At 43.4% G+C, this 27,160-nt stretch overlaps 2 protein-coding genes across 5 annotated transcripts; one reads left to right on the forward strand and one right to left on the reverse strand.

Annotated features, from left to right (window-relative positions):
- Nucleotides 1–25,965, reverse strand: LOC132783708 (cytoplasmic dynein 2 heavy chain 1). Its single transcript, XM_060789057.1, has 24 exons — nucleotides 25,884–25,965; nucleotides 25,405–25,739; nucleotides 24,937–25,021; nucleotides 23,719–23,848; nucleotides 23,207–23,661; nucleotides 22,625–23,153; nucleotides 19,849–22,182; nucleotides 19,577–19,793; nucleotides 18,252–18,497; nucleotides 17,505–18,179; nucleotides 17,249–17,431; nucleotides 16,264–17,183; nucleotides 11,729–11,854; nucleotides 11,532–11,666; nucleotides 9,883–10,804; nucleotides 9,679–9,810; nucleotides 9,500–9,613; nucleotides 9,327–9,429; nucleotides 7,572–8,027; nucleotides 6,192–7,515; nucleotides 3,964–5,264; nucleotides 2,484–3,898; nucleotides 1,461–1,781; nucleotides 1–608 (listed from the first exon to the last, which is right to left on the reverse strand). Exons 1-24 carry the CDS (start codon nucleotides 25,918–25,920, stop codon nucleotides 321–323), a joined length of 12,783 nt encoding a protein of 4,260 aa, XP_060645040.1. The 5' UTR covers nucleotides 25,921–25,965; the 3' UTR covers nucleotides 1–320.
- On the forward strand, nucleotides 1,096–15,390 carry LOC132783707 (putative uncharacterized protein DDB_G0271606). 4 transcript variants are annotated; one of them, XM_060789053.1, is made up of 4 exons: nucleotides 1,101–1,317; nucleotides 8,422–8,568; nucleotides 12,232–12,378; nucleotides 12,719–15,390. In XM_060789053.1, exons 1-4 carry the CDS (start codon nucleotides 1,300–1,302, stop codon nucleotides 14,018–14,020), a joined length of 1,614 nt encoding a protein of 537 aa, XP_060645036.1. In that variant the 5' UTR covers nucleotides 1,101–1,299; the 3' UTR covers nucleotides 14,021–15,390. The 4 variants fall into 4 exon arrangements, with proteins under 4 accessions (XP_060645039.1, XP_060645038.1, XP_060645036.1 ...); XM_060789054.1 differs by having other exon boundaries at nucleotides 12,232–12,363; XM_060789055.1 differs by lacking the exon at nucleotides 12,232–12,378 and having other exon boundaries at nucleotides 1,099–1,317.
- Nucleotides 25,966–27,160: the final 1,195 nt, after the last annotated feature.

Consider the following 27,160-nt stretch of genomic DNA (forward strand, 5'->3'; position numbering starts at 1 on the left):
AAAATTAAAAAAAGGGGAAAAATGCGCGTATCCAAATTAAAACGAGATTCCCATTGTTACCTGCAAAAAATTACCGATTTAAGTTTTGCAAATCGATAAGAAAATTGAAATGGTGACATCGATTGTTAATTCCTTTTGTGCTTTTATCGATAAGCATAGAAAGTAGTGTTTATCACACTTTCTTTGCTTTTCCAATCATTTTCAGTTTATTTGAAATATGAATGTTGAAAAATGTTCTTTCTGGCTGTATTTCTTTTCATTTATGTTTGGTGTGGAGTTGCGTGTTTCATTTACGTTATCGAATCGTTTTTCTGGGATGATCAATAATCGCTAACAATTAATGCAGATCCAGCTAAAAGAATCTGTTCGGCTGTGGCGCCCATCGATTGCACTTCCAGTTGGCAAAGTAACTTGTCTCTGCTCGCCCTCGAATAAAGGGGTAAAGTAAGCTTCTCCTCCGACGTCTGACTGCGATTGGGAATCGCGAATTGATCGATTTTCTTAAACTTATCGATTTGTGCGCTCGCCTCGCGCTCATCTTTAATTTTGTATGTGATGTAAAATGCATTCGATTCGCTGGCATTCGTTGATTGTGTGTCTCCATCGAGCTGAAAACAATAATAATTAAAATCAAAATTAATAAATTTCAATTATCCTACTTTTTTTAAATTTTTTTTTAATAGCGAGAATGTGATCTGACAAAAGCTGTCGGATATGAAATAATGTTAGCAAGTTAGTGCAGACGACAACCTTTAGTTTAGCCTGTGCAAGCACCAATACCGCAAGCATGTGCTCTGACAAAAGCTGTCGGATATGATAATAATGTTAAGTACACGCCTTTATCCGCTGTTGAATTTAACATAAAACGCAGCAGCGCCGCACTGTTAACTCGTAAGATACTTGTGAGGAGCACCAAAAAATATTAATCAATCAAAATAAAACCTCAATAATAACGCGTAAAATGTCACTTTTAAATGCATATAAAACAAGCGATATTAAGCAAGTGGAATTTATTAGGCCAATGACAGTGAGTTATTAGCAGATCTACCCAAAAAATACTTGCAACGCTTAACAGTGCGCATTGAGTAGCACTGTAGCCCTGGCCGGAGTTAACAGAGCGCCGGAATGTCAATCAAATAAACAAAAAGAAGCGGCGTGAAGAAAAAAGCGAGAAAAAAGTGCAGCGAAATCAATGCGAGAGCCAACAAATGCAAACTAAATGTTGTAAATAAAAGTGCAGAAATTGAATCAAGCGACAAGTGTTTAACCATCAAACTCGACAAGCTGGAGACGCATTTTATGGCCAAGATGGGCAAGGTAAGCGCAAGAAAAAAATCAACGCGAGTGAGAAAAACGCAAAAAAAAAACAGACAGACAGACAAAAGGCAAGCGAAAGAGACAGACAGACAGTGAGACAAACAGACGGACACAGTTTTGGAGATTCATTAATTTAAACTTACCTTAAGCGGCGCCAGCTTCAGCACCAAGGCAGTTGCGGGTGGCGTCGACGTCGTCGCCCCGTCTCTGCCACCCTGCAAGCACTGCAGCTGCAGTCGCTGTGTGGAGACTCCAAATTGCTGCGCCTGCTGCAGCTTGAGGCAGGCAAAGAGATTCTCACAGTTGTACACATGCATTAGGTTGATATCCATGCCAAAGGCCAGCTGCACTTGCTCCTTATAGCGCTGCTCTGCTGCAGTCGCGCGCACCATCAAGGCACGCATATAATCCACAGCGCTGTTGCTGCTGGGTCCCTGCCACAGTTTCTGCCAGCTGCTGGGCACCTGTGAAGGGTAAAGCGATTAGTGATTGCCTATATACGGGATAATGGGAAGGGTTATGAGTTTAAATTTGATTATACTTATATATAGTATAGTCGTAATTGTAACTTAAATGTATTGCACATAATTGCACATCTCGGATCACTGCATTGAAATTTTAAGATATGTGAACAAATTTGCAGTTGATTGGACAAGAGTTGGCAATTATCTTCACTTATTCACTTTAATATAATATTGTGCGAACGATAAAACGTAAAATGCATTTGTCCAACTTAACTGCATTGCACATAATATCATTTTTATGTGTAAAATGCTCAGTTTAAGATAATGACATAAATTTTTAAGTCAATCGTAATATGAAACTTAAATGCATTGCATATATCGGATTAAAGGCTCTTTGGCAATGCATTTAATTTATGGATTTCATGGAAAAATGTTTAGTTAATCGTTAAACCGTTGTTTCAGGAATTCTTTGCCTATCCATCGATTTACCCTTTTATATGAAAAATTGCACTTAAGCGCACAAAAGCTGTTAAGTTGATTCATTTATCAGCTCAGCGAAAAATAGTACTCCATTGTGGTGAGGTATAAATTGGTCATGAAGTTTCGTTAACGGTGAAAAGACTGCCGAATATATTTTATTAAGTTGCACATTGCAGTTAAGTGCAATTTGTGTTATCAGCATTATGTTCTACATAGACTCACCTGCTGTTCAGCCAGCGCCTTCAACGTTGTGGCTTCCAGTTCTAGCGCTTGTTGTTGTCCCGTTGTCGACTCCCTTAGCCAGTTGTGTAGTTGGGAAAGCAGCTGATGCACTGCTCGGTAGAGTTGTGCGCCCAACTTAAGCTCGGCGTGAACAAATAGCGTCCAAGGTGATGCTGCTGTGTTTGTCGTTGCACTCATTACTTCAGCCTCCTTGGCTGTCTGCGTTATGCTGCAAGCGGCAGCCAATTTGCGCCATAAACTCAACAGTGGTTTGACTTGCTGCTCCAAACGCTGGCGTGCATTCAACGTGGTCACATCCTCGCCAGCTGCGTCACCTCCGCCTCCGTAGTGCACCACACGCAACTGTTTAATCACTTGCCGCGCCTGCTCAATTTCACGCTGCTGCTGCGCCTGACTCGCCAGTCCATACATGCGCGGCTCATCTTGAGCTGGCAGCTTCTCCAAGGCAGTGTAGTAATCCTGCAGTTGTGCGCTGGTGGGCAAGGTGTTGCCTAATCCCAACGGCGACCATCGATTGCTCAGTACATCGGCGCTGCAAAACTGCGCCAGATAACTTCTTAAGATTTGCACATCGCGCTCGTTGTTCAAGCGTCCGCCATAAGCCAAAGCTTCACATAAACGCTGCATCAATGTCCAATCGCAGCGTCCGTTGGCCAGTTGTGCATCCAGCCAAGTGAGCACACCCAGCGCCGCCTTCAAATCGGCCTCACCAAACTCATAGTACTTGGACCAACCTTGCGGTATAAACTGACGTCGTTGCTGCAACACAGCCTGCAGCAAAAAGAGCACCAGGCGCATCTTTAGGCACTTGGCTGGCTGCTGCTTCTGTGGCTCCACGCTGGCGGCATAATTCTGCAACATGCTCAGCACCTGCTGTTTGAGTCCCAGCGGCTGCTCGTAGCGCACCTTGAGGCACCTTTGATACAACGTCGACGAGCTGAAACCGCGCGTCGTTTCGCATAGCAACCACAGACGAAACTCTGGGGCTTTCGGCAGCTCGGCGAGTTCGCGTTCCAGTTGCTCTAGCCACTCGGGCACCAGATGCACATTCTTGACGCACAACCATTGTCCTGCCGCGGCAGCTTGACGCACTGCAGCCAACGCACGCTGTTCGCTGCCGCGACCAATGGCCAGCTCGTGATACTTTTGATTGCCCCACTTTTTGTGGGCCAAGGCACGCAGCTCGTTGGCCGGATCCAGCTCAGGTTGACTGATCATCAGTATAGGACGCTCGCAGCTGCTCTGCTCCAGCAACTGTTGCACACTCGGTTGACTTGACGCCTCTGGTGAGAGGCCCAACAATTGGCCGCTGGCCAAACGCAGCTGAGATAACAGCAAATCGGGTCGAAAGATCTGAGCCAAGAGCACGCGCTGAAATGGCGACTTAACAGCAGCTGTAAGTAGAGAATTTATAAGTTATTGTGCTTCAAAAGAAATTAAAAGTTTGCTCTTCACTTACGCAGCACATCGTCCGTCTGCTGCTCGATGAAGCCGCGCCACACATAATCCTTGTCCAGCTGCAGCTGTCCACGCAGCTCAGGCAACTGTTGCAGCAACTGCGCCAGCTTCAATTGCGCCTCGCGACTCATGCAATCGGGCAATCCACTCAAGCCACTCAGCTGACTGCCATCGGCGCTGACCATAAAATTGCTGACAAACAGTTCCCACTCCTTGGCGCCGACAGCGGTGCCATAAGCCTGCCGGCAGATCCACAAGGCCAACGTCATCTGGCCATCGCGTGGCGTGGCACGCGCCAGCTGCAAGTAGACGCTGCGCACGAGACGTTCGTAGAGTTGCGGCAACTGTTGGCCACGCAAGGCGCCCAAGAACAGCTCGATGAACACCAAGGCGGACAACTCGTAACCCTGACAGAGTCCAGCATAGAACTCTGCTGCCTTGACGCACAGTTCACGCAATGCCCCAAATTCGGCGAGCAGCGTCTGCTTCACCTGTCCCGATTGCTCCAGCGCCGCATCGATTTGTGCGCTGCTCTGCTTCACCTCGTTGAGACTGGCGAGCAGCGGCTCATTGCGTAATATATCGCCTTCTGCTTTGGAGAGCTGCTCAAGTAGTTTATCCTGCAGTTGCATGCGTTGCTTGAGCAGTTCGCCTTCGCGTTGCAGCAGTTCAATGCGCTGCTGTTCCAGCGACGCATTCTGCAGCACGATTGCCTTGGACATCAGTTGATCGGCCAATCCTGTGGCAGTCACCGTAAAGCGCAGCACATTCAGCTGTCCGCGTTGCTCCGGCGGCTGCACTTGCTGCACTCGTTGCGATTTGCTGATCAACACCAGCTGAAATTCCTCATGCAAATCCACCAATTTGCTGCCCACAGCCAACTGTCGCTTGTTGAAGCGCACGTAGATGTGTCCCTGCAACAGTTGCAACAACGGCGGACGCAGTTGCTCGCAGTCGGTGACCAGCAGCGTCTTGCCAAAGCGCACAGCCAACTCCAACTGATAGGCGAGTCTCTCGTTGCTTTGAGTGGTCAATTCACTCGCTCTTCCCGTCGCTTTCAAATGCGCCGAGAGCCAAGCTCCCGCTGTCTGCGTGGGATCGAGCAGCAACGGCACAGGGCAACTGCCATAGGGCAACGCCAGTATTTCACGCAACAGTGCAGCACTCTCAATGATCTGTGCATCCCGTGCGAGTCCCTGACTTTCCCAGATGATCTGCTGTTGCTCCGTCAGCAGCGTTTGACGCAGTTCATAGCTGGTGGCGGGCAGACGAAACTCCTGGCCAAAACGCTTCATAGAGGCGCTGCAGGGAGAGAGCAGAGCATTAGCAACTATTAGTAATACGGAGAAAAAGGGTTCTAATAGCTGAATGAGACGCTATAAATAATATAAGGTATTCAGAACAAATCAATAGCAACCCCAAAGGACACTTTTTTTTGTTAAGTAATTGGATTTCTATACTCCAATCAAATTCTATTTGAAAACAATGTTTCTAATCTCAATCAGATTCTTTGGAAAAGAGTTAAGATTTATGATATAAAGATAAATTGGGGAGGCGTTATAGAGAAACTTCTTATAGAATAGATAGACATAATACACTCTATGCATATTTCCAAATTAAGCCACCTAAATGTTGCATTTTCTTATAATTTTAGAAATACAAATTGTGGTTAACGTTAATTTCCACCTTTTCTTAATTAATCAACGAGGCTTCTTTAAATTCCGGATATCTTTACATTATAAGAACATCTGAAATTAGCTTCGATTTCATTACAATCCCATAAACGTCAACAAAAATAACTGATAAGCGAATAATATGATTTGTCTGTCAGACCATCCATATTCATAAAGAACACCAAGATCTGAGAAGCTATTGGAGCTATAGCTAGAGTTAGAGAACTATCGATAGTGGGCGCCATCGATATTCGACGATAGTTAACTTTGAGCCATCGATAGTGCCATCGATTGTTTTCCAAATCTAGCTCTACCCAACACATTTAGTGATAAGGTAAGGTTCCTTTAGTTCCTTCACCTTTCTTTAATAGAAGTAGATAAAATTCGAATGTGATTTAAAAATTATAAATTGAAATTTGGTTATGCTTTGAATAGTTTCTGAAAACTTCTTAAAGATTAATCAAATCAATTTGCATTAACCACTATTTTATAGCGTGCTTTGGTCCCTTAAATATGCCTTGCAACATCATCCTTAACTAACGTGTTCTCTACTCACCCGCGTTGTTCCACGCCCCAGCCCGCATAGTAGTTGATGGCCAGCGCAAGCAGCAGCATCTTGCTGTCCAGCGTTTTGTGCGCACGCTTCAACTCCGCCAGCTGCTCGCTCCACGTGGCATACTCCGCACTCAGCTTGCCTACGAGCAACTCCGCTGCCTGCAGAGTGGCGCCCGCTTCCTGCAGCTTCAGCTCCAACACAGCTGCCTCCTGAGTGTAGGTCTGCAACTTTTCAGAGAGCTGCTTCACACGCTTGTCCACATCGTCCAATCCGCTGGCTAACTGTTGCATCTCATCCTCTGCCTCGTTAAGATTGCGCTGCAATTGCTTCTGCTCCCGCTCCAACGGTTTAATGCTCTGAATGACGCGAGCATAGCGCACGCTGGCTTGCACCCAGGCAGCCAATGGAGCAGCTGCAGCTGAGGCACGCTTTGCATTCTTCGATTCGTAGGAATCGCCCTTTGCTTCGAGCAAACGCTCAACAGCTTGACAGTTCTCGGGACTAATGTGAGCGGGGTCCAGTGAACGTATGTCTTCCTTAACGCCACGCTTGGCCAGAAACGTTTTCATGCTGTTCCAGGAGGTGTCTCTGATGCCCATCAGTCGCAAGACGCCTTCCAAAATATCTCTGACTGCCTCGGGCGGCGCACGCAGCGAGCGTATCTCAGACAGCGCCTCGGATTTAATTTGACCGACAGCATTGCTTGCTTCCGCCAATATGGGTTCCACTTCGGCAAGTTCTTGTTGAATCTCACGCTGTCGCTGCTTCAGTTGTTCACTGCTCGATTGCGTCTGCTGCTTCAGCTCCAGCATATTTGATTTCTGTTCGTTGGCATTGTGCATGGTCTGCGATATCATTTGCAGCGCATCATTCGCAAGCTGTCGCTTCTCACCCAACGCTTGCTCCTGTGCTGCGGCATTGGACTTCAAAGTATCCACTAAACCATGAGCAGCAGCTAGTTTATCCACGCCCAGTTGCAGCTTGCTCAAACGCTGATCAATCTCAGCCGCTGCATTGCTGTACATGTGATAATAGCTGCTGATGAGTTGATAGTAACGATGCGAAGGCTGCTCCGGAGGTAGTTCCTCGGCTACATCCGCAAAGTGACTGCAAACGGGAACTTTGCCACGTCCCGCACTTACGCTGGACTCGTTGAGCAGCTCGATGAACTGCTTGGGCAGCATGGCGAGTGTCTCACGCGATTCGGGACGCACATAAAGCATATCCATTTGGCGATGCAAAGCGGGGCAGCTGCTAAAGTACTCTGTTAGCTGAGGACTGCTTGGATCTAAGACTAGTATCAAATGCAGTTGCTCTCGTGCGCCTGTAAAATACAAGGTATTAAAGAACAGTTTTCGCTTTTAAATATCGGTTACCTACGCTTCATAAAGTAGGCACCTAGCGATTCCTGATAGCCTTCCAATTGCGCTGCCTGCTTCAGCGTACTCGCCACCGATTCGAGATCATCGCCAAACAGCTCGAGTATCTCGCTGCCCTCAAGCAGCGCCTCAATGGGCTTCAATATATCCGGCACATAGCCCAGCCAGCAGTGTTCAATTAACAAATAAGTTGCCTGCTGCTCCAGTGCAGCTGTTTGCATGGCCAACTTCAATTCATTGTAGAAATCCGAGAGATTGTAGCTGACGCCACCTTGCAGACTCAACACCTTGGCCTGCTGCAGTGTAGCAGCTGCATAGATGGCATCCATGTGACGATCTCCAGCCTCGGCGAGGATCAACAAGTGCGCATCGTTGCGGGACAAAACGCGAGCTATCTTGGCTGTCTGCTGGAGCAGCTCTTCAGTAATAGGCGCTGCAATGTTGTAGCTTTCGGCATCTGAAAGATAAGAGAATAATAGTTGATACATTATTAATACGGACAGAAAAAGACCAGACCTAAAGTTGATTCCTGAATAATTAGCATTAATTCCATTCAATACATATTACACAAATCATAAACTTATTCCTACAACTTCATATCTAAGCGCACCTCTTACTAACAATTGCATGTCATACTAAAAAAAAAGTATATTTATATTTAATATTAATTGAAAAGGATAAACTCTACCCGCGCATCGTTATTGAAGTTGCCTCCAAATGGAATTAGTTAACTCAAAAAAATAGTTGAAATTCTTCCATTCCAATCTCTAAATTTGTTGCACAATTTTATCTGAAAAAAAGTCGCAAATGTTTTCTGTTTTTTTCTACCCGTTCTTGTATTGTATTTACAGTGGATGACCCCCGAAGAGGAGGCACGCCAAAAGTTCATCATGCGGGAACGAGATCGAGAACGAAAGCGCATCAAACGCATGAATCCCGAGTATCGACAAATGGAACGGGAACGGGATCGATTTCGCAAACAGACGCCAAGGCCCAGTGTAGTTATCCCCAATCATCTAAGCACACACACTCTCTTACTCACACACACACACTTAGACATACCCACACACACACGCACTCACAGATTGTGCTCTTCTTCTTATGTTTCACTTCTACTTCTATATTCAGTTTGCATATTTGAGAAAACAACAGTTTAAGAAAGTTCTTTAATGCGACTTTCTGCTCAAAATCTATAGTTCTGGAGCAATGTACACAACTTCAACTTCGATGCGCGTGACGCCATAAATGTGAATAGAATAATATACATATATTTAGAAAAACGGACAGATTTCCAGTGGGGGAATGGTTCACAACACCCTAAAAGAATTTAGTAAAGTTCTTAAGATCTGACTATTTTAGAAAAGTCTATCATTCGTCTTTTAACAAAAGTTTAAAGTTGACATTTGCTTTATGACGATTGTTAAAGAGTGTGTAATACTTCTTTTGAAGATCTAGACGGATAGTTTTCTTTATAATGAATAAACTTTAAACTATTATACATCAGGATAATAATGGCTTGTTATAAACAGAATAGTAATCCATCGATAGGTTTTTTACTTGAATCAGAATGATCTAGTTTTAGTATTAGTCGGAGTTCATTTTAATTGAATAGAACTTATAAATGAATAGATATTTAAATTCTCTAAAAGAATAGTTAAAGAAATGAAATGCTTTTAACATGAATGCAACAGAATATGTCGAATTTAAAACTTATTTAATATACTTATACTAATCGTATAATCAACGTTGCACTCACTGCATATGGTGATCTGCCTTTGAACCTCCTCGAGCCACTCATCGTGGGTTAGTCCCTGCAGTTGTCCCTTCGATTTGGGCGACTTGGGCACAAAGTAGACTTTCTGCATGGCAAAACAAATGCAATACAATTAGCAATTACAAAGGGAATTGATTTGCATGTAAGTTACAAACCTCTTTGCCGAAATACTTGCGCATAGTCTGCTTGAGTATGGCCTCAAATTGCTGGACATGTTGCTCATTAGCAAGTCGATCCTTGAACATGCTCAATAGCTCGCAATACAAAGCCTGCAATTGAAACGAAAACCGAAATCGACAATGCAAAGAGAGACGCGACTAATAAATGAACTTACCTCATTGAAGTCCGTGGGCGGATAAAAGAGAAGCGACTGCAATAACTTCATAATGCATTTGGGGCTGAACTGATAGTGAACCTGCTGCTGTTGCTGCTGCTGACCTCCAGAGGCTGTAAAAGTCGTCTGCAACTGCAAGAGAGAGAGACACAGGGAAAGCAATGAGTTGAGAGACTGAGAGATTTCACGAGGGGTTTGGCTTACCTTTTCGAAGCACTCCATTAGACATTCGCTGACATGCTGCAAATTGATACTGCCTCCGTTACTGCTGCTACTGAAATGTCCATTGAGCAGCGGCTCGAGGCGACACTGGACGATGGCCAGCATATCGGAGTTTGTGGGTCGGCCGATGCGCACGTATTGATTGATGGCCAAGTAACGGGGCGCAATTTTCAGCAAATTACCGCTAATGGACGCACAGATTTGCAATCCGCTCACGGTAATCCATTGCAGATTGTCGGCATAGAAGCCACCACGTTGCACCAGCTGCAACAGCAACTCAACAATTTCACAAGCACCCCAGGCATCCAGTTGACACAGATCCAGATTCTTCATGAACAGCACCAAACGTGATTGTTTGGCACGATACTCTCGCCCCCGAACACCGCTCACCGTGACGCAGTGCGTCCGCAGCGTGTGCAGCACATAGCCAGCCGTCAGCTGGGTGGAGCAATTGATGCTGGCCAGTTGATAACCCGAATGCTCGAGCATCGCCTGCTCCAGCAGCAGCGTTTTGCCCGCTCCGCTTGGTCCGACCAACATGAAAGGCGCCGCCTTGCCAGAGGGCAATTCCAGCATTGAACCTATGATATTCAAATAGGATTTCACATACGCTGTGACTATCAGTTGACTTTCTTGCTCGGGCGGTTCAATCATGCCCACTGCATACTGTTCAAGTGCATTGCGTTGCGGCTCAAAGTAGCTGAGTTCGGCATGATTCGGTTGTGCCACATAGAGATTGGCTCTTTGCAGCACAAGCTGCGCAAAGTCCCGATGCCGCTCGCTGGGCACATAGCCGAGCAGTGCTCGTAGTGTCGCAGCTCCGTACTCCTCCAGTGATTGACTGTTGTGCAGCTGCAACAGCAGCGAGCGCAGCAAGCTGACCTGACTGATGCCGGGCATTTGACTATAGAGTAGAGAAAAGAGTAGTAAAATCTTCCATCAATCAAACTTATTTAATAGTAAATCAATTGTGAATATAATTAAGATACTCAACCCAACTCTTTAGAAGTTATTAGTTTCCATCAATCAATATTGATTGATTGGATCTTTATTAGTTTTATTTTGTTAAAATTAAATCAATTGTGAAGATAATCAGTATGTTCCACTCCTTCAGAGCTATTAGTTTCCATCAGTCAATATTGATTGATTGCATCTTGATTGACTAAATCGATTATTCATGTGTTATTGTCTCACATTGAATAAATTAGCATACCAAATAACCTCTTTTGCAAGACCAAATTATTGATTTCTTAAAGAGTGGTAGTGTAAATTCGATTGACATAATATACACGAATAGCGTGCGAACTTTCTTTCTTCCAATATATAAGTTCATTTTCACTTGATGTTGTAACATATTTGATTGACTCTTCACTTGTCAATTAATACCGTCACAGTTTAGATGAATTTAAAATGTCAATTTTAAAGTATTTACTTTCATTTCATTGGTGATTGATGATAGATTAACTGAAATATTTGTACTTTCCCAAGCATCTATTATTGTTAAATCAAAAGTAATTTATTAAAAGTAGTCTCCAATTCAAATCCTTTTCACTGATTGATTTAATTACTAACTGTAGTAGTGTTGTCAATAATAGAATGATCCTTCTCACTTATTCAAATCGAAAACTCACCTTAGCACATGTTCAGCTTCCAGCCAATCAACTGCTATGCGAAAATTGCCATCAACATAGCTTTGCAGTAGATCGCCATAAGGCTCCTTGCTCAGCTCGTGCTTAAGCATCTCCTGCAAAGGATAATAGTCGTAGCTGCAAGGACAAATGAGATGCATTTTAGAAGAACACTTCAATTAGGTTAACATATTTCTCACCTCATGTTGACAATGCCCATGCGGGATATAGTAGCCGGGGAGGCGTGACGCACATCGTCCGTTTCGAATATGAAGTTGACATTGTTGCCAAATTGAATTCGCCAGCCAGAAGGCAAAGTGAGTAGCCTGAAAAAGTAGAAAACATAGAAGAAGACACAAACAAACATAAGAACACACTCTCTGAATTATAATTTTACTTTGCTTCTTTGACATGTATATGTCCATAGGCAAGAAAAATGTTAATATTAATATGAATGTTACTTAACAGCGTCTGTTAAAAAGCTAGAATGTTATGTTTTTTGTTTTGTTTGAGACAGCGTTATTTTTTTTTACATTTTGGGACAGCCTTCAGAGACATATACATGATCAAAGGGAAAGAAGAATGCTTCACAAAATTTCTCTTGCGTTCTATTTTGAACTTCACACCCTCCTCTCTCTCTCAGTCTCTGTAACGAAAAGAAACAAAAACAAACACAAAAACCGCTTCCCATCTCTAATTGCAGCTGCTGTCACCCGAGGAGGAGGCGCGCCACAAGTTCATCATGCGCGAGCGAGATCGAGAGCGAAAGCGCATCAAGCGCCTGAATCCCGAATATCGGCGTATGGAGCGCGAGCGCGATAGATTTCGCAAGAAGGCACGACGTGCTAACGTAGCATTTTTCCAATATCTTATATATATTTCTAAATAATATTTAAAATCACGCACACACTTCACACACCCACACTCACCACCTAGACATCATTTAGTTTAAAAAAGTATTCGAATCTAGGATTATTTTTCGAGTGGGGGAGCGTGGGGAATTAGTTGCTTAGCTTTCGTTCGATTTACGACGGACACTTGACTCGACATTACTATGTATTTTGTTTGCCTCTTCCATTACCAAGAAATGAAAATAACAACAACCAAAAACAATTGCTTAATCCAGCTACGTTTTGCTTTAATAAGTTTTCCCCCTACATTTTCTCTTCCATTCATCTCTCGACTCGTAGTTGACGCCCGAGGAGGAATTGCGCCTGAAGATGATACAACGTGAACGGGATCGCGAACGCAAGCGCATCAAACGCATGAATCCCGAATATCGCCGACTCGAGCAGGAGCGTGATCGGGATCGCAAGAAGGCGAGACGGGCCAACGAAGCGTTCAGACAGCTGGAGAAGCTGCGTGATAAGATACGCAAGGAGCGTAAGAAGGGTTTGTTGGTCACAGATCCCACGCAATTGCCGCCGGAGTTTGCGGCCATTATACCGCCAGTGCCTGTTGAGCCTGAGGTGATTATTTCGACGCCGCAGACACAGCAACAACAACAACAGCAGCAGCAACAGCAGCAATCACAAACGTTGCAGCAGCAATCACAAACATTGCAGCAGCAACAACAGCAGCAGCAGCAACAACAGACAGCCACACATCATCTGCAGCAACAGCAACAACAATTGGCTGCCGCAGCTGCAGCGGCAGCAGCAGCACATCAACAACATCAGCAACAGCAGCAGCAGCGACGTCGCAACATGTCCCACGTGCCAACGGCAACATCGAGTCTGAATAGCGCGACGTTGACGCAACTAACGGCGGCGGCTGCCGCTGGCAATGCTGCCATGCATACGCCGACGGCGCATGCCACGCCCACGCATTTGCAGCAGCTGAATAAGCTGCAACAGTTGTATCCGCCGCCCAGTTTTGCACATCCCGCCCTGCCCATCGCCGGCGTCACGTTGATGCCACAACTCTGCCATCCGATACTGCATCAGAACCTGGGCGCCTCCATCTATGGGCCACCCAATGGCATCAAGCAGGAGTACGGTCAGGATGTGAGTAGTTTAAGTGCCGCTGCAGCGGCTGCGGCCACAAGCTCTGCCTCGGCGGTGGCTGCTGCCCAGGCAGCGGCTCTAGCCTCGTTGCGTGGCAGCAGCAGCAGCGGCGGACAAGCGGATGATCCGGACATGGCATTGAATCTGGAGCCAGAGATAATACTGCAAACGCCGCCCGATGTAAATCCCGCGCAGCAGCAGCAGCAACAACAGCAGCATCATTTCAATGCCCATCAACAGCAGCAACATCATCTGCAGCAGCAGCAACAACAACAGCAGCAGCAGCAACACTGCAACATGTTCCAGCACATGGCGCCACAAGCTCACATGCAACACATGCGACCGGCGCCGTTGCCACCACCGCCCACAGTTGTCCTGCCGCCACCGCCACCAACAACACACCAGCAGCAACAGCAACCACCGCCGCCGCCTCAGCAGCAACAGCAGCAGTTGCAGCCACCGCCACATGGGCAGCAGCAGCAGTGAGAATGAGATTCAACCCAACTCGCCTTTAGTTCTTAAGCTCTCAACTAGCCACAACACACACACACACATACAAACACACACACTCACATATGCATTTGAAAAGTTCAGTTTTATGTTATTTTAGTTAAGCGAAGATAGAGAGCATCGAAGAGAGAGTGCAAAGAGTATTCACAGTTCAGTGTTGTTTGCGTGTAGCAAAAGAAAATTGAACATTTAAAATCTTAAATTATGCGAGGATTTTGATGATCAATGTTGATTCAAGCTATTTAGTGAGAATGGAGATCTTGAAAGTTTGGTAAACTTTTTAGAACATTTTTGAATAGATTTTCCTGTACTTTTAATACAATACTTGTGGAGCTCAATTTAAAGATTTAGCGCAAATTTATTGCTACACTAATTTATTTAACGTTTCAACAAAATAGAGCCTTTATATACTATATTCTAATTTCTGGGAGATTCTTATAAAATGTGATGTAAATTGTTTTCTTCAAATTGTTAAACGTGCAAGGTAGCAAATAATTTTGAAAGTTATTTTTGCTTTCTAATATATTTTTAATTTAAATATTTAAAAAAAAGACTGGCAAAGCTGATCATAAAGTATTTTTCTATTCCTTCTAAAATATTTCCATTTTAAATATTTAAAAAACTAGCAAAATTGATCGTGAAGTATTTCTCAATCTTTAAACCTAATAAAATTCAATTTAATCAATTAATGTCAGTCAAATTAAACAGAAATAGAGAAATCCTACGAATCCTCGCATAAATTGAGTTAATACGATTAAAAGTTAGATCAAAGTTAAATTTAAAGCAAAAAATTGTTCATATAATATATTGGACAAAATCAATACTCAAAACACGTAAATGAACAAATGAAGAAGACTCTACTCCCCTTCAATATGTAAGAGAACGTCATTTGTAAAATGTCGTTACGTTGTGTATTACGTTTATGTTAACAGTTAGGTTACATTACATTACGCTACGTTACGTTACGTTATGTTTTATAGTGGGCTTCCCCTCATTTGATGTCATCAAAAGATCAATGTATCCGCATTTCGCTTTTTTTTGTGTTTTATACAAGTCTGTAAACTATTTTCAGTTTGGTAGCTAAGTGATAGGGGATGAGCTAAGTTCGTTTCTGGCTCGTCCCGTGCAATACAATACTTGCAACTATAAGATACGATACGATATAATGATAATTGTATACCCAATATGATATACATACATACATATATAGTATATATACAAGTATAATGAATGATAAATGATATACATACATATACATACATATATAAATGGCAAGCCGCAAATAATTATTACGAATTTATGCGCAAATACGAGCAAAATATAAAATAATAGCAAAAGCTGTTGCGAAATTGAATCGAAGGTGCTTTTTTACTATTGGGTGGATGAAAAGGGATTTATCTTTTGATAATTTGCACTTTAAATTGTGGTGGATGTTGTATGAAAGTTCCAAATTTACGAAATTTTGATGTGATAAGTTTCAACCATGCTAAAATTAACGCGATAGTCAAATTTACAGCTCCGATTAAATTCATTCCAAAATTGTTATTAAGAATCTGTCTCTTAGCTTTTCTAAAATAGTTTCCTTTATGCTGGACAAATTTACTCCTCTGGAATAGGGTGATGTGAACGATATTCTTTGAAAGCATTTTAGAGAGAATTAATTTGAAATAAACTTGGCAGAATATACATTTTCCTTTCTCATCAGAACAAAACCTGGTTAAAAATACTAAAAAAAAAACTGGAAAAATATTGAACATATTTAAAACCATTCTTATGTAGATTAGGACCACAAATTTAAATTCATAAGAACCTTTCCCATCATCAGTAAGAAAAATGTTTTCAGAGAATTATACATCGAGAAGTTGACTATAAGCTTTTCTAAACAACTTTCGTACATTTTGGAGTAATTCATTCTTTTATAATGCATTCTTTTATATTATTTGAAGTAGTGAATTAATATACTTGGCAATTTCCCAAGTTTTATCATCAGAATAAAACTTCGTCAAATATTATATAGAAAACAGCCTAAAATATTAAAAACCCTAATAGTTACTTTGTAACTATAAGACGCCTGAGGAATTGGAACGAAGAAGGCATTTAAAAACATAAGTAGCTCAGAATGCGATTATTGAGTGAATATGATTGATGTAGATATTGATTATGAAGAAAATCAGATTGTTATTCTCATAAACTTTTAAATACAAAAAAAATGTACTTACTTGTTATCATCAAGCACCGAGTTTAGAGCCTCTATCCACTCGGGATCGATGCTGCCATCGCAGACAATCCAAGAGTGCACGTAAGCCGCCTCCTGATTGACAACCACCGCCGTGTGGGTGAGGACACCGTCTAGCCACTGCCGCGTATCCGTATCGAGCCGGCCGAGCAACTGAACGCGACTCATCGACTTGGGACTGATGGTGTGGACGCGCAATTGAGTGCCCATTGTTGCGGTCAATGCCTGACGCAGCAGCGCCAAAATGCTTGACTTTCCACAACCCGGCGGACCCACGAGTACGACACCCATGCGCTTCTGGAGCTGCTCATGCAATTGCAATGCCTTCTCAATTTGTCGGTCGTTCGGGGAGAGACCAAGTGGCGCAAAGGCGGCAGCGAGCGCTTGTTGCAGTGGCGTTGATGGCGTCGTTGTGATGCCAATTTCCGGAAATACATTCAACAGCAGCATCTCGAAGCGTTCAACGTCCTGTTGTGCCAACTTGGACATGGTTGATGAGCGCAGACAGTGCACCACAATGCGCATTTCATGCTCCATATTTGCCGCACGCTGCTCATTAACGGACGCAGACGACGACGTCGTCGCTAATTGCGCACGGAGTCCCTCGCCGCAGACGAGTAGCACCGTCTTCAATTCGCGCAGTCCCCAATCGTAGTGCCGCTGGGCGGACAGCATTTTACCGCACAAATCAAACAGCTCCACAATACGATCCGCAATATTCGCGGCCGCCGCGAAGCCCTCGACAAACAGCATCACACGAGCAATCTCTCCCGGCTCGGGTTGTTGCATGACAATCGGTCGAAAGAGTGCCTGAATGTTGCCGGGCAACTTTTGGCGGCCGCCGTATTCGCCGCCCGCTGGATTTAGGGTTACAAAGATGCCGCAATGCTGATTGAGTTGCACCTGCATAACAGCGAAGCGTATTATTAATGCAGTGTATCAATCGCGAGCGAGAAGTAATTTCTCACCTTTCGTTCGCCAATTTGCACAGTGTCCGACTTGTCCTTGAGTGCCGTTTGGATGGGCTGAATGAGCATTGATATGGATGATAGAGTGGCCTCCTGCAACCTATTGAACTCGTCAAAGCAGCCCCAGGCACCGCAACGCGCCAGCCCAGTGAGGATTAGACTCATCGATTCAGTGTCCACATTCTGCCAAACCAGATGACACATAATGACAAATTGCATCTAGAGAGAGGAAGTGTGTGTGTGTGGTTACACTCACCTCATCGCAATTGAAAACCAACACGAGACGTCCAAGCATGCCGCCCAATGCCTTAACGCATTCGGTTTTGCCAGTGCCAGCTGGGCCAAAAGGATTACCGCCCAGTCCCATGTACATGGCCTGGGTGAGTATGAGATAACACTTGTGTGTCAACTGTGTGTGCACCAGCTTATTGGCATGCCCCAGAAACTCGTAGGCGTATTCAAATTCAGCATATACCATTTGCACCCGAAGCTTCTCGCTCCCGCTGTCCATGTAATATCGCAGTTGACTTAGCCAATGCCAGTCGGTGGCATGCATCACATTATGCGCCTGCAGCAACTCCACAACACTCACATAATGCACCAGATCCAGCAGCAAAGCACTCAGCTTAAGGCATATCAAACTGCCTCCAGTTGTCGCCGATGTCGTCGTCGTGCGTTGTTTCATTCCCGACAAATGGGTTATCTCCGCCTTGAGCTGTTGTTGCAGCTTCGCCAGCGACATGCTGCCAATGGCTTTTTCCGCCTGTCGCGTAAAATGCAATGCTCGCGTTGTGACCAACACTTGGCTAACATAACGCTGCAACAATTGTTCGTTCACATTGTCGCTAGCTCCGTTCGTATTGTTGTAGCACTCGTTGATTTGACTGCGCAGCGTCTCCTGCATCGTCAGCATCAGTTGATTGAGCCAACGCTGTTCCAAGTTGTTCGTAAATTTTTTTAGAAAAGTTGCTGATTTTATTTTAGTTGATTTACTTTTTCTTACCTCTATGTCACCAGTCATGTCAACGGCTTGGCTTAGACGCAGCTCATCGCCATCAGCGCTGTGCACGGCCAGAATGCGATAGTGTTTTCCTGTGGGCGACTGTTCGATGGCCAGACTGTGACAGCCGGGAAAGAGTTTGCGTATGTGTCGCTTGATAATCTCCGCGTCCTTGGCTGCCTGTCCCAGCAACTCGAGCAGATCATCGTCGCCCAGAAAGTAAAAGCGAGGGAACGAATTGCGTTTGTCCTAGAAAGATTTTATGCGTGTGAGTATAGAAAAGATTTGCTAGCATAAAGTCGGAGTAAAAAAGTTATCTGAGGAATGCATTCATTAATATAAATAATAGATGTTTGATTGGTCTCAACTTAGTAGCAAAAAGTCATTTCACAAATGAATTGAAATACAATATGGTAACTTAAATGCTTATAAAAATCGAATGAACATCATGACATTAAGATAAAAAGTGTTATATTCATATTCTCTATAGTCTGTTTTCAGATTAACTAAGTATTTGTAAACCTAACAGAGCATTTTAATATAAACTTTTTACTGTCAAAATCAACTAAGGCTTTTGAGAAATTTTTTAAGTCAGTCAATTTTTTACGCGCTACAAATAGGGTAACAGGCAGAATTGAAAAAAGTCGACTAGCAACTGTAGTTTTAAAGCTAAGGCTTTAAATTTGGTGGCCAATAAATACAAATTTGTATATAAGAAAAACATTCGTATAAAAAAACACATTTACTTCAATGAGGTCTTAGTTGCTTAGGCCAACAATCCGGTATATATTAGCACAATAACGATATACCAAATGTAGGCTTTAGTATATTTTTGTATTTTTGGTAATTGTATACTTTTTAAAAACAGAAATTTATTTGTGACCAATGACAACTAAAGGACATAGGATATCCAAGGAAGCTTCTTCTGACATATTTAACTTACAAAAAGATTACACTGCAGCAAGTCAGCTGAACTTTCAACGTTAACAAAGTATGAAAAGGAAACTCAAAAATGTCAAAAGAAAGTAACAGTCTAATCTAAATGAAATCTATCTTAATTGGTCTTTTCACTGCTTTACGTCTTTTACTAGAAGATTGCAGCTAGTGCAATGAAGGTTGTATTTAAGAAGTGATTATGAAGAACATAAAATAGACTGACGGACAGTAATGAATGTCAAGTTATCTTAACTTTCAACACAAATAAATAGATGAAAGTAAAGGTAGCTATATAAAACCAAATAAAGACAAAAGTCTACTCTAAATACAAGCTTTCTAACTCGTGTTTTTGGATATTAATATTGCCTTTTCCCTATAGACTTTTCGCTTACCGTAATGTAGCTCATTAGGTTCTGTTGACATCTTGCCAGTTGCGTTTCCAGCGCGTTGACAATGGTGCTAATGTTGTTGATCTTCAGCAGTGAAGTGACTCGTGAATCCATTTGAATCTCACGCATAACAAAGCGAAAGTCCTTATCGATGCGCTTGAACAAAGCGTGTTCCTGCTGCAAAGTGCCAGCGCCAAACACGGGCTCCAAGTAAACCCAACTAGGGAATAGAAATTAGAATCAGAACTCTATATATACTATAGTTTACCGCTTACCGTCGCTGTGAATGACTTAAGCTAGTCAAGAGCACGTCAAGCGTATTCAGACGACTCTCCCAAAGTCCTGCTTGATCGGAGAAACTGTCAAAGGCCGCCGAATTCTTGGCAGACTGCAGCAACGATTGATTGTCGCCAATCTTGTTGAGCACCTCCTGATAGTCTTTAATCAGCGACATTGTCTGTCCAGCAGCATCGGTGCGCTCAATCAGCTTCAGCTGCGCTGTTACCGACCATTGATCAAGTTCCACGAGCGCTTGGCGCACAATCTGCTCGGATGCAGCCTGCCGCACAATGCTGTTAATTTCTGGTGCCGCCGCTTGCAGTGCGTCCATGTCCAGCAAGATGTCCTGCAGCAGCATGGCATGCAACGGCTTCGTTTGACTGCGTTTTAGCAGCTGAAAGATGTGCGCCCAATGACGCTCACTCAAAGCATCCGATTGCAACTGCTGCAGAATTGGTAACGTCGCCTGCAGTCGCTCCACCTGCTGGCGAATGCGTTTCGAGGGCAGATCAATCGAGGCATGCACTGAGCTCTCCCAGCGTGCAATGAACTCGTTTAGAACATATGGACGCCGTCTATAGATGGCCCATTCCTCCTGCAATATGGGCTGCAGTTCGGCCAGAAAGCTATCGTAGACTTGCCACTGCTTGGACTGCTCCGCCAGCTGCTCATCGATGGCGGTGAAGGGCGCCAATGCATCCTCGGGGAATTCCATGTTGAATTTGCTGCATTCGTCGAGCAGCTGCTGCTTTTTGGTCTGCAATTGTTGCCAGTGCTCGCGACGCTCTTTGAACAGCTCCAAGCTCGCTTGATCGTTGGATTCCAGCTCTGCAATTGTGGATTCCCAACGTAACAGAAACTTATCCGCCTCATTGCGCAGATTCTGCAGCTGTGTGTGCGCCTGCGTCTTGATCATGTCCACCTGTCGCTGCAATATGACCGCATGATTCTCGAGCAGCGGCTGCAGTTGCTCCCACTGCAACATAATGGCAGCCAAAGCTGTCACACGTTCCTTGCACCAACCAGCTAAGCATGCATCCTTCTCACGCACCAGCATCAAAGTGTTGGCAATTTGTGGCAATTCCTGCATTATTTTCTCATACTTCATGCCGGACTGACTGATGCTGCCTTCATCCATGGGCACATTCTGAAGGAATTGCAGCGCATTCTGCAGAAATTCCTGCACCACACTCACATCGTTGAGGATCGAGGTGCGCAGGCTGTTGGCCAAAGCTTCCCAGTAGCGACGACTCAAGTACTCAATGTCCGTGCGCAGCGACAGCACGTTGATCACAATGCAATCGATGGATTCCTCCGATTGCTGCAGCTTCGCCAGCTGTTGACTAAACTGTTTGCAAGCTCGGAAATTGCGATCCCAATCTGCTGCTTCGTTCAAATGAATGCCACACAATTGCTCGATGTCCACACAGCCCAAGGCAATCCAGGGCAACCAGATGCTCTTGAAATCCTCCAGCTTATCGAAGAGTTCCGCTGCTCGCGCATACAACGGTCCGAAGTGATGGCGATTCAAGGTGACCATCGATTGGAACAACGCAGCGCTGTGCTCGGAGAGTCCATGAAAATTACTCGGACGCTCGATGAAGCGTCGCAGCTGCGAGAAGTAAATCTCACGAATCTCCTCCAGCGGCGGACTGTAGCAGAGTTCACGCTGGCGCAACACCAACTTGATGTGTATATCGGGCAATTTGTTGTTCATATCGAGCAGGCCAAGTATGTATTGATACTCCAGAACCTTGTACAGCTGATGATCCCAGTGCAGCTTAAAGGCATCTAAATTCGTGTAACCCTGACGCTCCAAGGTAGCCAGCAGCTCACGCAAGTGACGCAGCTCATCCTTCCACACTTGATTTTGCGTCATCAGATCTGTGTCCATCAGTTTGGTGACTGTGCGCTTCGCCTGCTCATGGTAACCCACAAGCAACGTATTATCCGCAGACAGCTTGGACACTGCCTGCTGCAGTGTGTTAACATAACGCTGCACCGACTCCTCATCCTGCCAGGCAACAGTTTCGCTCTGCACCAGACGCTGCAACTCCAGCGCATTCTTTAGCATAATGGGACGCTGGCAAGGAATCATGCGATCTCCAATGGTATTATGAAAGGTGGCAATCTGCTGCAAGCGTCGCGCATAGCACATGTACTTGGCTGCGTGTGTGGCCGCGGAACGCAGCTCGAGAGGCACATTGTAGCCCAGATTCTCAAACTCACGCACATCCTGGCAAAATGTTACGAGCTTGGGGTTGAAGGTGACTCGCATCAATTGGCGTCCTTCTTTTTCGAATTTGACTACTGCCTGATCATCGCGAAGTCTGAAAAGAATTGAATTTATTAGTGATTATGCTTAAAACCTTGAAATCAAACAAGTATGCTCCAAAAACCATATTCTATATATATACCGTAAACGTATACCGAATGCTATATTTGGTATATTTAAAGTCTGAAAAGAATTAATTATTATGCTAAATAACTAAATATCAAATTCTTGAACAAAAAAGGTAAAGATTATTCGAAAACAGTGGAAAGAAGATTGCCCGATTGGGAAACATTTGTTTGAGAGCATTTATAGAAGGTAATTTGTATTACAAAAGCATGGAATTTAGTGCTCTTAACATTCAGACATACAGACAGATGGATGTACATGATTTTGCAGTGGGTTTAACCCAGAATTTAAATACTTTATAGTGATGAAGATGCTTCTTTCCCTTGTAATACTCCATCACATTCTATCTCTTTAATAGCAAGGTAACTTACCTTAGTTCACCACTCTTCACAGCCGTGGAGCATTGTCCCGACCAGATTTCAAAGTTGGTGCGCAACAGCGACTCCGTCTCCTCCTTGATCTCCTGCACCGCTTTGTTGATCTTTTCAAACCCTTCGCGTCCACTTATCAAGTGGCTAACCTTCTCAATCTCCTGTATCTGATGCTGCACCACCTTGAGCCAACGGCACTCGTTGCAAATGACCGACAAGTGTCCCGTATCCGGTTCCATGTTGGTGTCCGTCATCGCTTTGCGTAAATCCTGCAACAGCAGATGCAACGACTGCAAAAACTGTTCGCGTTCAATGCTGAGCAGCTCCAACACCGCAGGACGTTGGATGAGCATCTCGTACTTGCTGAATATATAGATGACCTGGCGTGGATTGCTCAGATGATAATGCAACTGGGATTTCAAGGCGGCAGCAATACGTTCATCGATGGGTTGAAGCACAAGTTCGAAATGCTGCAGCGCCTTATTCCATTTGTTTTGCCCTGGCGGCGTGGTGTCGAATATATTGAAATCTAAAAGGAAATTCGTTCAATGGTAGCAGAGCAAAAGGAAGTAAGCTACTTACCACTAAAGGCCGCCTGCTCTTGGAACATTTCCTGCAACTCGGCATCGTTGAGCAGCGTGGCAATCTGTTTGTACAGCTGTTTAATGCTGCGTATTTCGCCCAGACGCGCCTTGAACTGCTGCCCACGACGCGGCACATGCGGTTCCCCCAACCACGGATGCTTCACATAGTTGGGCCAAAAGAGGCGCGTTAACGAATCGCACAATTGCATCCAAGCGTCCACTGTGTCCATGCACTGTCCCATCAGATTGTTCACATTGTACGAGGCCAGACTCCAGATGTCCTCGGCATGCAGTTGCAGCAGACACGCCTCCAGCAGGCGATTGCCCATAATGTCCAACAAGTCGGCCATACGTTGTTGCGGATAATTGTAGGGCAGACGCCACAGTTCGTCGAGACTGTTGTGGGCATGGTCGAGGAACTCCTCAATGCGATTACTTCCATTATCAATTGAGCTGCGTGCGTTTTCTGTATTAATTTATTTGCGATTCTTGAACATTTTTAAGGCTTACCCAATTTTTTGCTCAATCTTTTCCAGCACTCCAATGAAAATTTGCGCGGTTTCGCGATCTAAGCGGGAACTGGACTTTTGACCCAACTTCTGCTTCCAGTATTTGATTTCATCCTTAATGCTGCTAATGCCTATTTTCAATGCATATTATTTATTTTAATTTCACTTTAATGTTTTTAAAGATTTGCACAGAATTTTCTTCTTTACTTTACAAGAACTTCCGTTACTTTGACAAAATCGCGGGCGTCAATGTGACCACAGTGCAATAAGTGAAGTGTTAAAACTATCGATTGATCGCTGTGCGCGATAATTCTAATAAGAATGGGAAGCTTGTGTAACGTCAGAAGCGACCAAAATAAAGAAACGCTGTTGGTATCGTGACGTCACACGCAATGCTGAGACGAGTGACGACAGCATAGACCTCAACGAAGAAATGTTTGCTATTGTGATGTCACAAGTGCGGATCGACAGTTACCTTCAAAAGACCGCGAAAGAATTGGAAAGTTTTGTCCACATTTATATCTTGGCGCGAAATTGGGGCCACCGACGCTATTAACGCGCCTTTTTTTTTAGCAAAACCGAATGAGAATGTTTAAGTATTTAAAAAGTCCAAAGTAAAGTGCATTTTGTTAAGCTTTTTTGAAAGTGTTTAAAAAATTGCACAAATGTAAAATTAATGACTCAGTAAGGGCAGTAATACTTTTTATTATTATCGGTTAATTGATGTACGCAAATATTAAAAAAGATTGCACCATTAAATGCTTCGTTAATTTGAGTCAACTAACTTTTGTGACGTCAGCGCAGGACGAATTCAAGGCTGCAGCTTAGTGTGACGTCATGTTCGTTAGATCGCCATACTGAAATTCATTTTGTGTAATCTTCACGAATTTTGTCCACATTTTTTCCCGATACAAAAGTCGTTATTAATGCGCAATATTTCCCAAATTGAAAGTGCGTCGGTTTTTTTATGTGTTATTTATAGTGCAATTGGAATGTGTGTGGGTTTTTTTTGTTAGTGTTTAAACAAGTGTGAATTAAATATGTGCATTGCAAATGCACAAATAATAAAAGCTGCAGATCAGCAAAGCGCTGCAATGGCAGCAAAAATATGTAAGTTGGTGTGAAAAACATTGTAAAGTGGTTATTAAGCAACAAGTTAATGCACTATTGCGTTGTATGTGTTTTTTTTTGTTTTTGTTTGTGTGTTAGTATGATTTACCGCTTTGTGGTAATCCCAAAGTGGAGCCCAGCGAGACATGCAAATTCTCCAGCAGACCACTCAGCTCAGCGCTGTATTCATTGCCCTGCGAGTGATAAGGACAGCATGTAAGTACCATAGTAAGACGAAGATGAAGACAAAGAAGTAGAACAAGAAAAAATAGTATTGAGAAACAAATTGCATTCGGTATAAAGCAAATATAATTGACAAAATGGAATTGCAAAAAAAGAATTGAATTATGCGCAAATGCGATTAAAAATGCTGCCTGCCTGCCTTGGTAAAAATGCAGCAGCAGTCTGAAGAGCAAACAGCAAAATAATTTAAGCCGTCGCTCGAATTACCGACAACTACATGCATACTGCATCTGCACTTGTGTGTGTATGAGTGTATTTGTATATGGGCGGCATACGAGAATCTCAATCTGAATACAAACACACACACACATACACAGAGGAAAATGCAACTTACCCGGGAAGTGGTGCTGGCATGGGGTGAAAAGACACGTGAAACGGAATTGTAAATGGATTTAACCAGGCCACCCTCCAGTGTTAATATGCCCAACAGTGGTTCGCCTTCCCCTCCTCCCCCTCCTCCTCCCACTGCTGTGCCTCCCACCTGCGGCACCTTGTAGAAAAGCAAACAGACTTCATCGTTGGGTATGCGATGCTGAAATTTGATTTTGCCATCGGATTTATTATGCACGGCCGAGATAACCGTGTGCTCCTCCTGCTCTAGAAACTCCAATATAGTTGCTGTTTGCTCATCCAATTCCGTGCCTGGAATGCGCGCTGCAAAATACTCAACTGCAAGCAAGAGCAAGGAATAATAGTAGATATATATATATGTATATAGATGCTAGCTATAAAATAATTCCAAAGTTGGTTGTGTTTTTATAAAAATGCATTTTCTATTGGCTTTTTCCCATTTTCACATTCACTTTCAATTACCCGATGTATTTATGATGAATTTAGTACGCTGACTCATCGTAAATATTTGTTGTTAACTTTTATTTATTTGTTTCGATTTAACAACTGCACTTGCTGCACTTTCAGTTTTAACTGCGACTCAATTCACTTTTATTTCTCCCGAAAAAGTTTTCCTTGTTGAGCAAAACAAAAACCTCGCATTTGTTGTTGCCTATTTTTATGGCGTTGTCCTGGACAACGCGTCGAGTATTGTTGCTAAGGATTTTCTATAGTTGTGGCTTTCTATTTCCATATCGTGCTTCGTTTCTTTTTCTCACATGTTATTGTTTGCCTTTTGCACCTGTTGTTTTTTTTTTTTGTTTTGCCTTGGGCACTACGGCACGTGTTCTACCGTTATTCACATGGATGTGGCAGGTGGCAGGGTGGCAAGGTGGCAAGGTGGCTGGCTTAGAGCGGTAGCAACTGTGAAATGTGTTTAGAGTCGTCCACTTTTCATGCACCTGGCAACATTACTTCAATCTTGTCACAGTGCCTGCTAATGAAACAGAACAACTTCTCTTTCCTCTATCTCTCTAACTACTTAGTTTTTTTTTCTCTCTTTCTCTTGCTTGGAGCACTAAAAATGCCTCAGCAAGTTTATATCGTTTGAATGCCCATTAATTAAATTGTACGGGCGTGCTCAGTGCTTACTTCCAAAGGACTCAAGTCCAGGACACACACGACCATCACGAAACTTTATGGCTATGTCAGAGAGCTGTAAAGAGCAACTACTCCACACGGCAAGCACAATATTGACAGGCACTGTAAAAGCCGGCTAAAGAATCGGTTAGTGCTCGGCCCTCAGAGCATGGCAAACTCTTGTTAGCTGTCTTAAAGCAAATGACATTTCAATTCTGATTTGATTGCTGATAAAAATTGGTAGGATCTTTTTTTGGTTTATTCAATTTGTATAAATGATTTCATGCAATCAAATTAATTATTAAATTTATTTATTTGTGTTTAGATTATTATTAAAATAAATAAATTGCATTAGTTTCCCCAATTTCACAAATTTTATTTTACTTTCTGCTAATTATTATTATTTATTAGTGAAGCAACAGATGGGAATATTAACACAATTGTCTTTGAGTCTCACTTTAGGTATTTTATGTAATTACTTCTCGAAGATTAAACTGCGTGATATATTTACTTTGAATTCCCATGTTATCATTTTACAAACAAAATATTTGCTTAAGTGTGAGCTTTTAATCCAGTTCCATATACTCCTTTTGTGTATTTAATTAATTACTCAGAAAGTC

The sequence above is a fragment of the Drosophila nasuta genome, chromosome 2L (genome assembly GCF_023558535.2).
Source record: "Drosophila nasuta strain 15112-1781.00 chromosome 2L, ASM2355853v1, whole genome shotgun sequence".
Taxonomy (NCBI): Eukaryota; Metazoa; Arthropoda; class Insecta; order Diptera; family Drosophilidae; genus Drosophila; species Drosophila nasuta.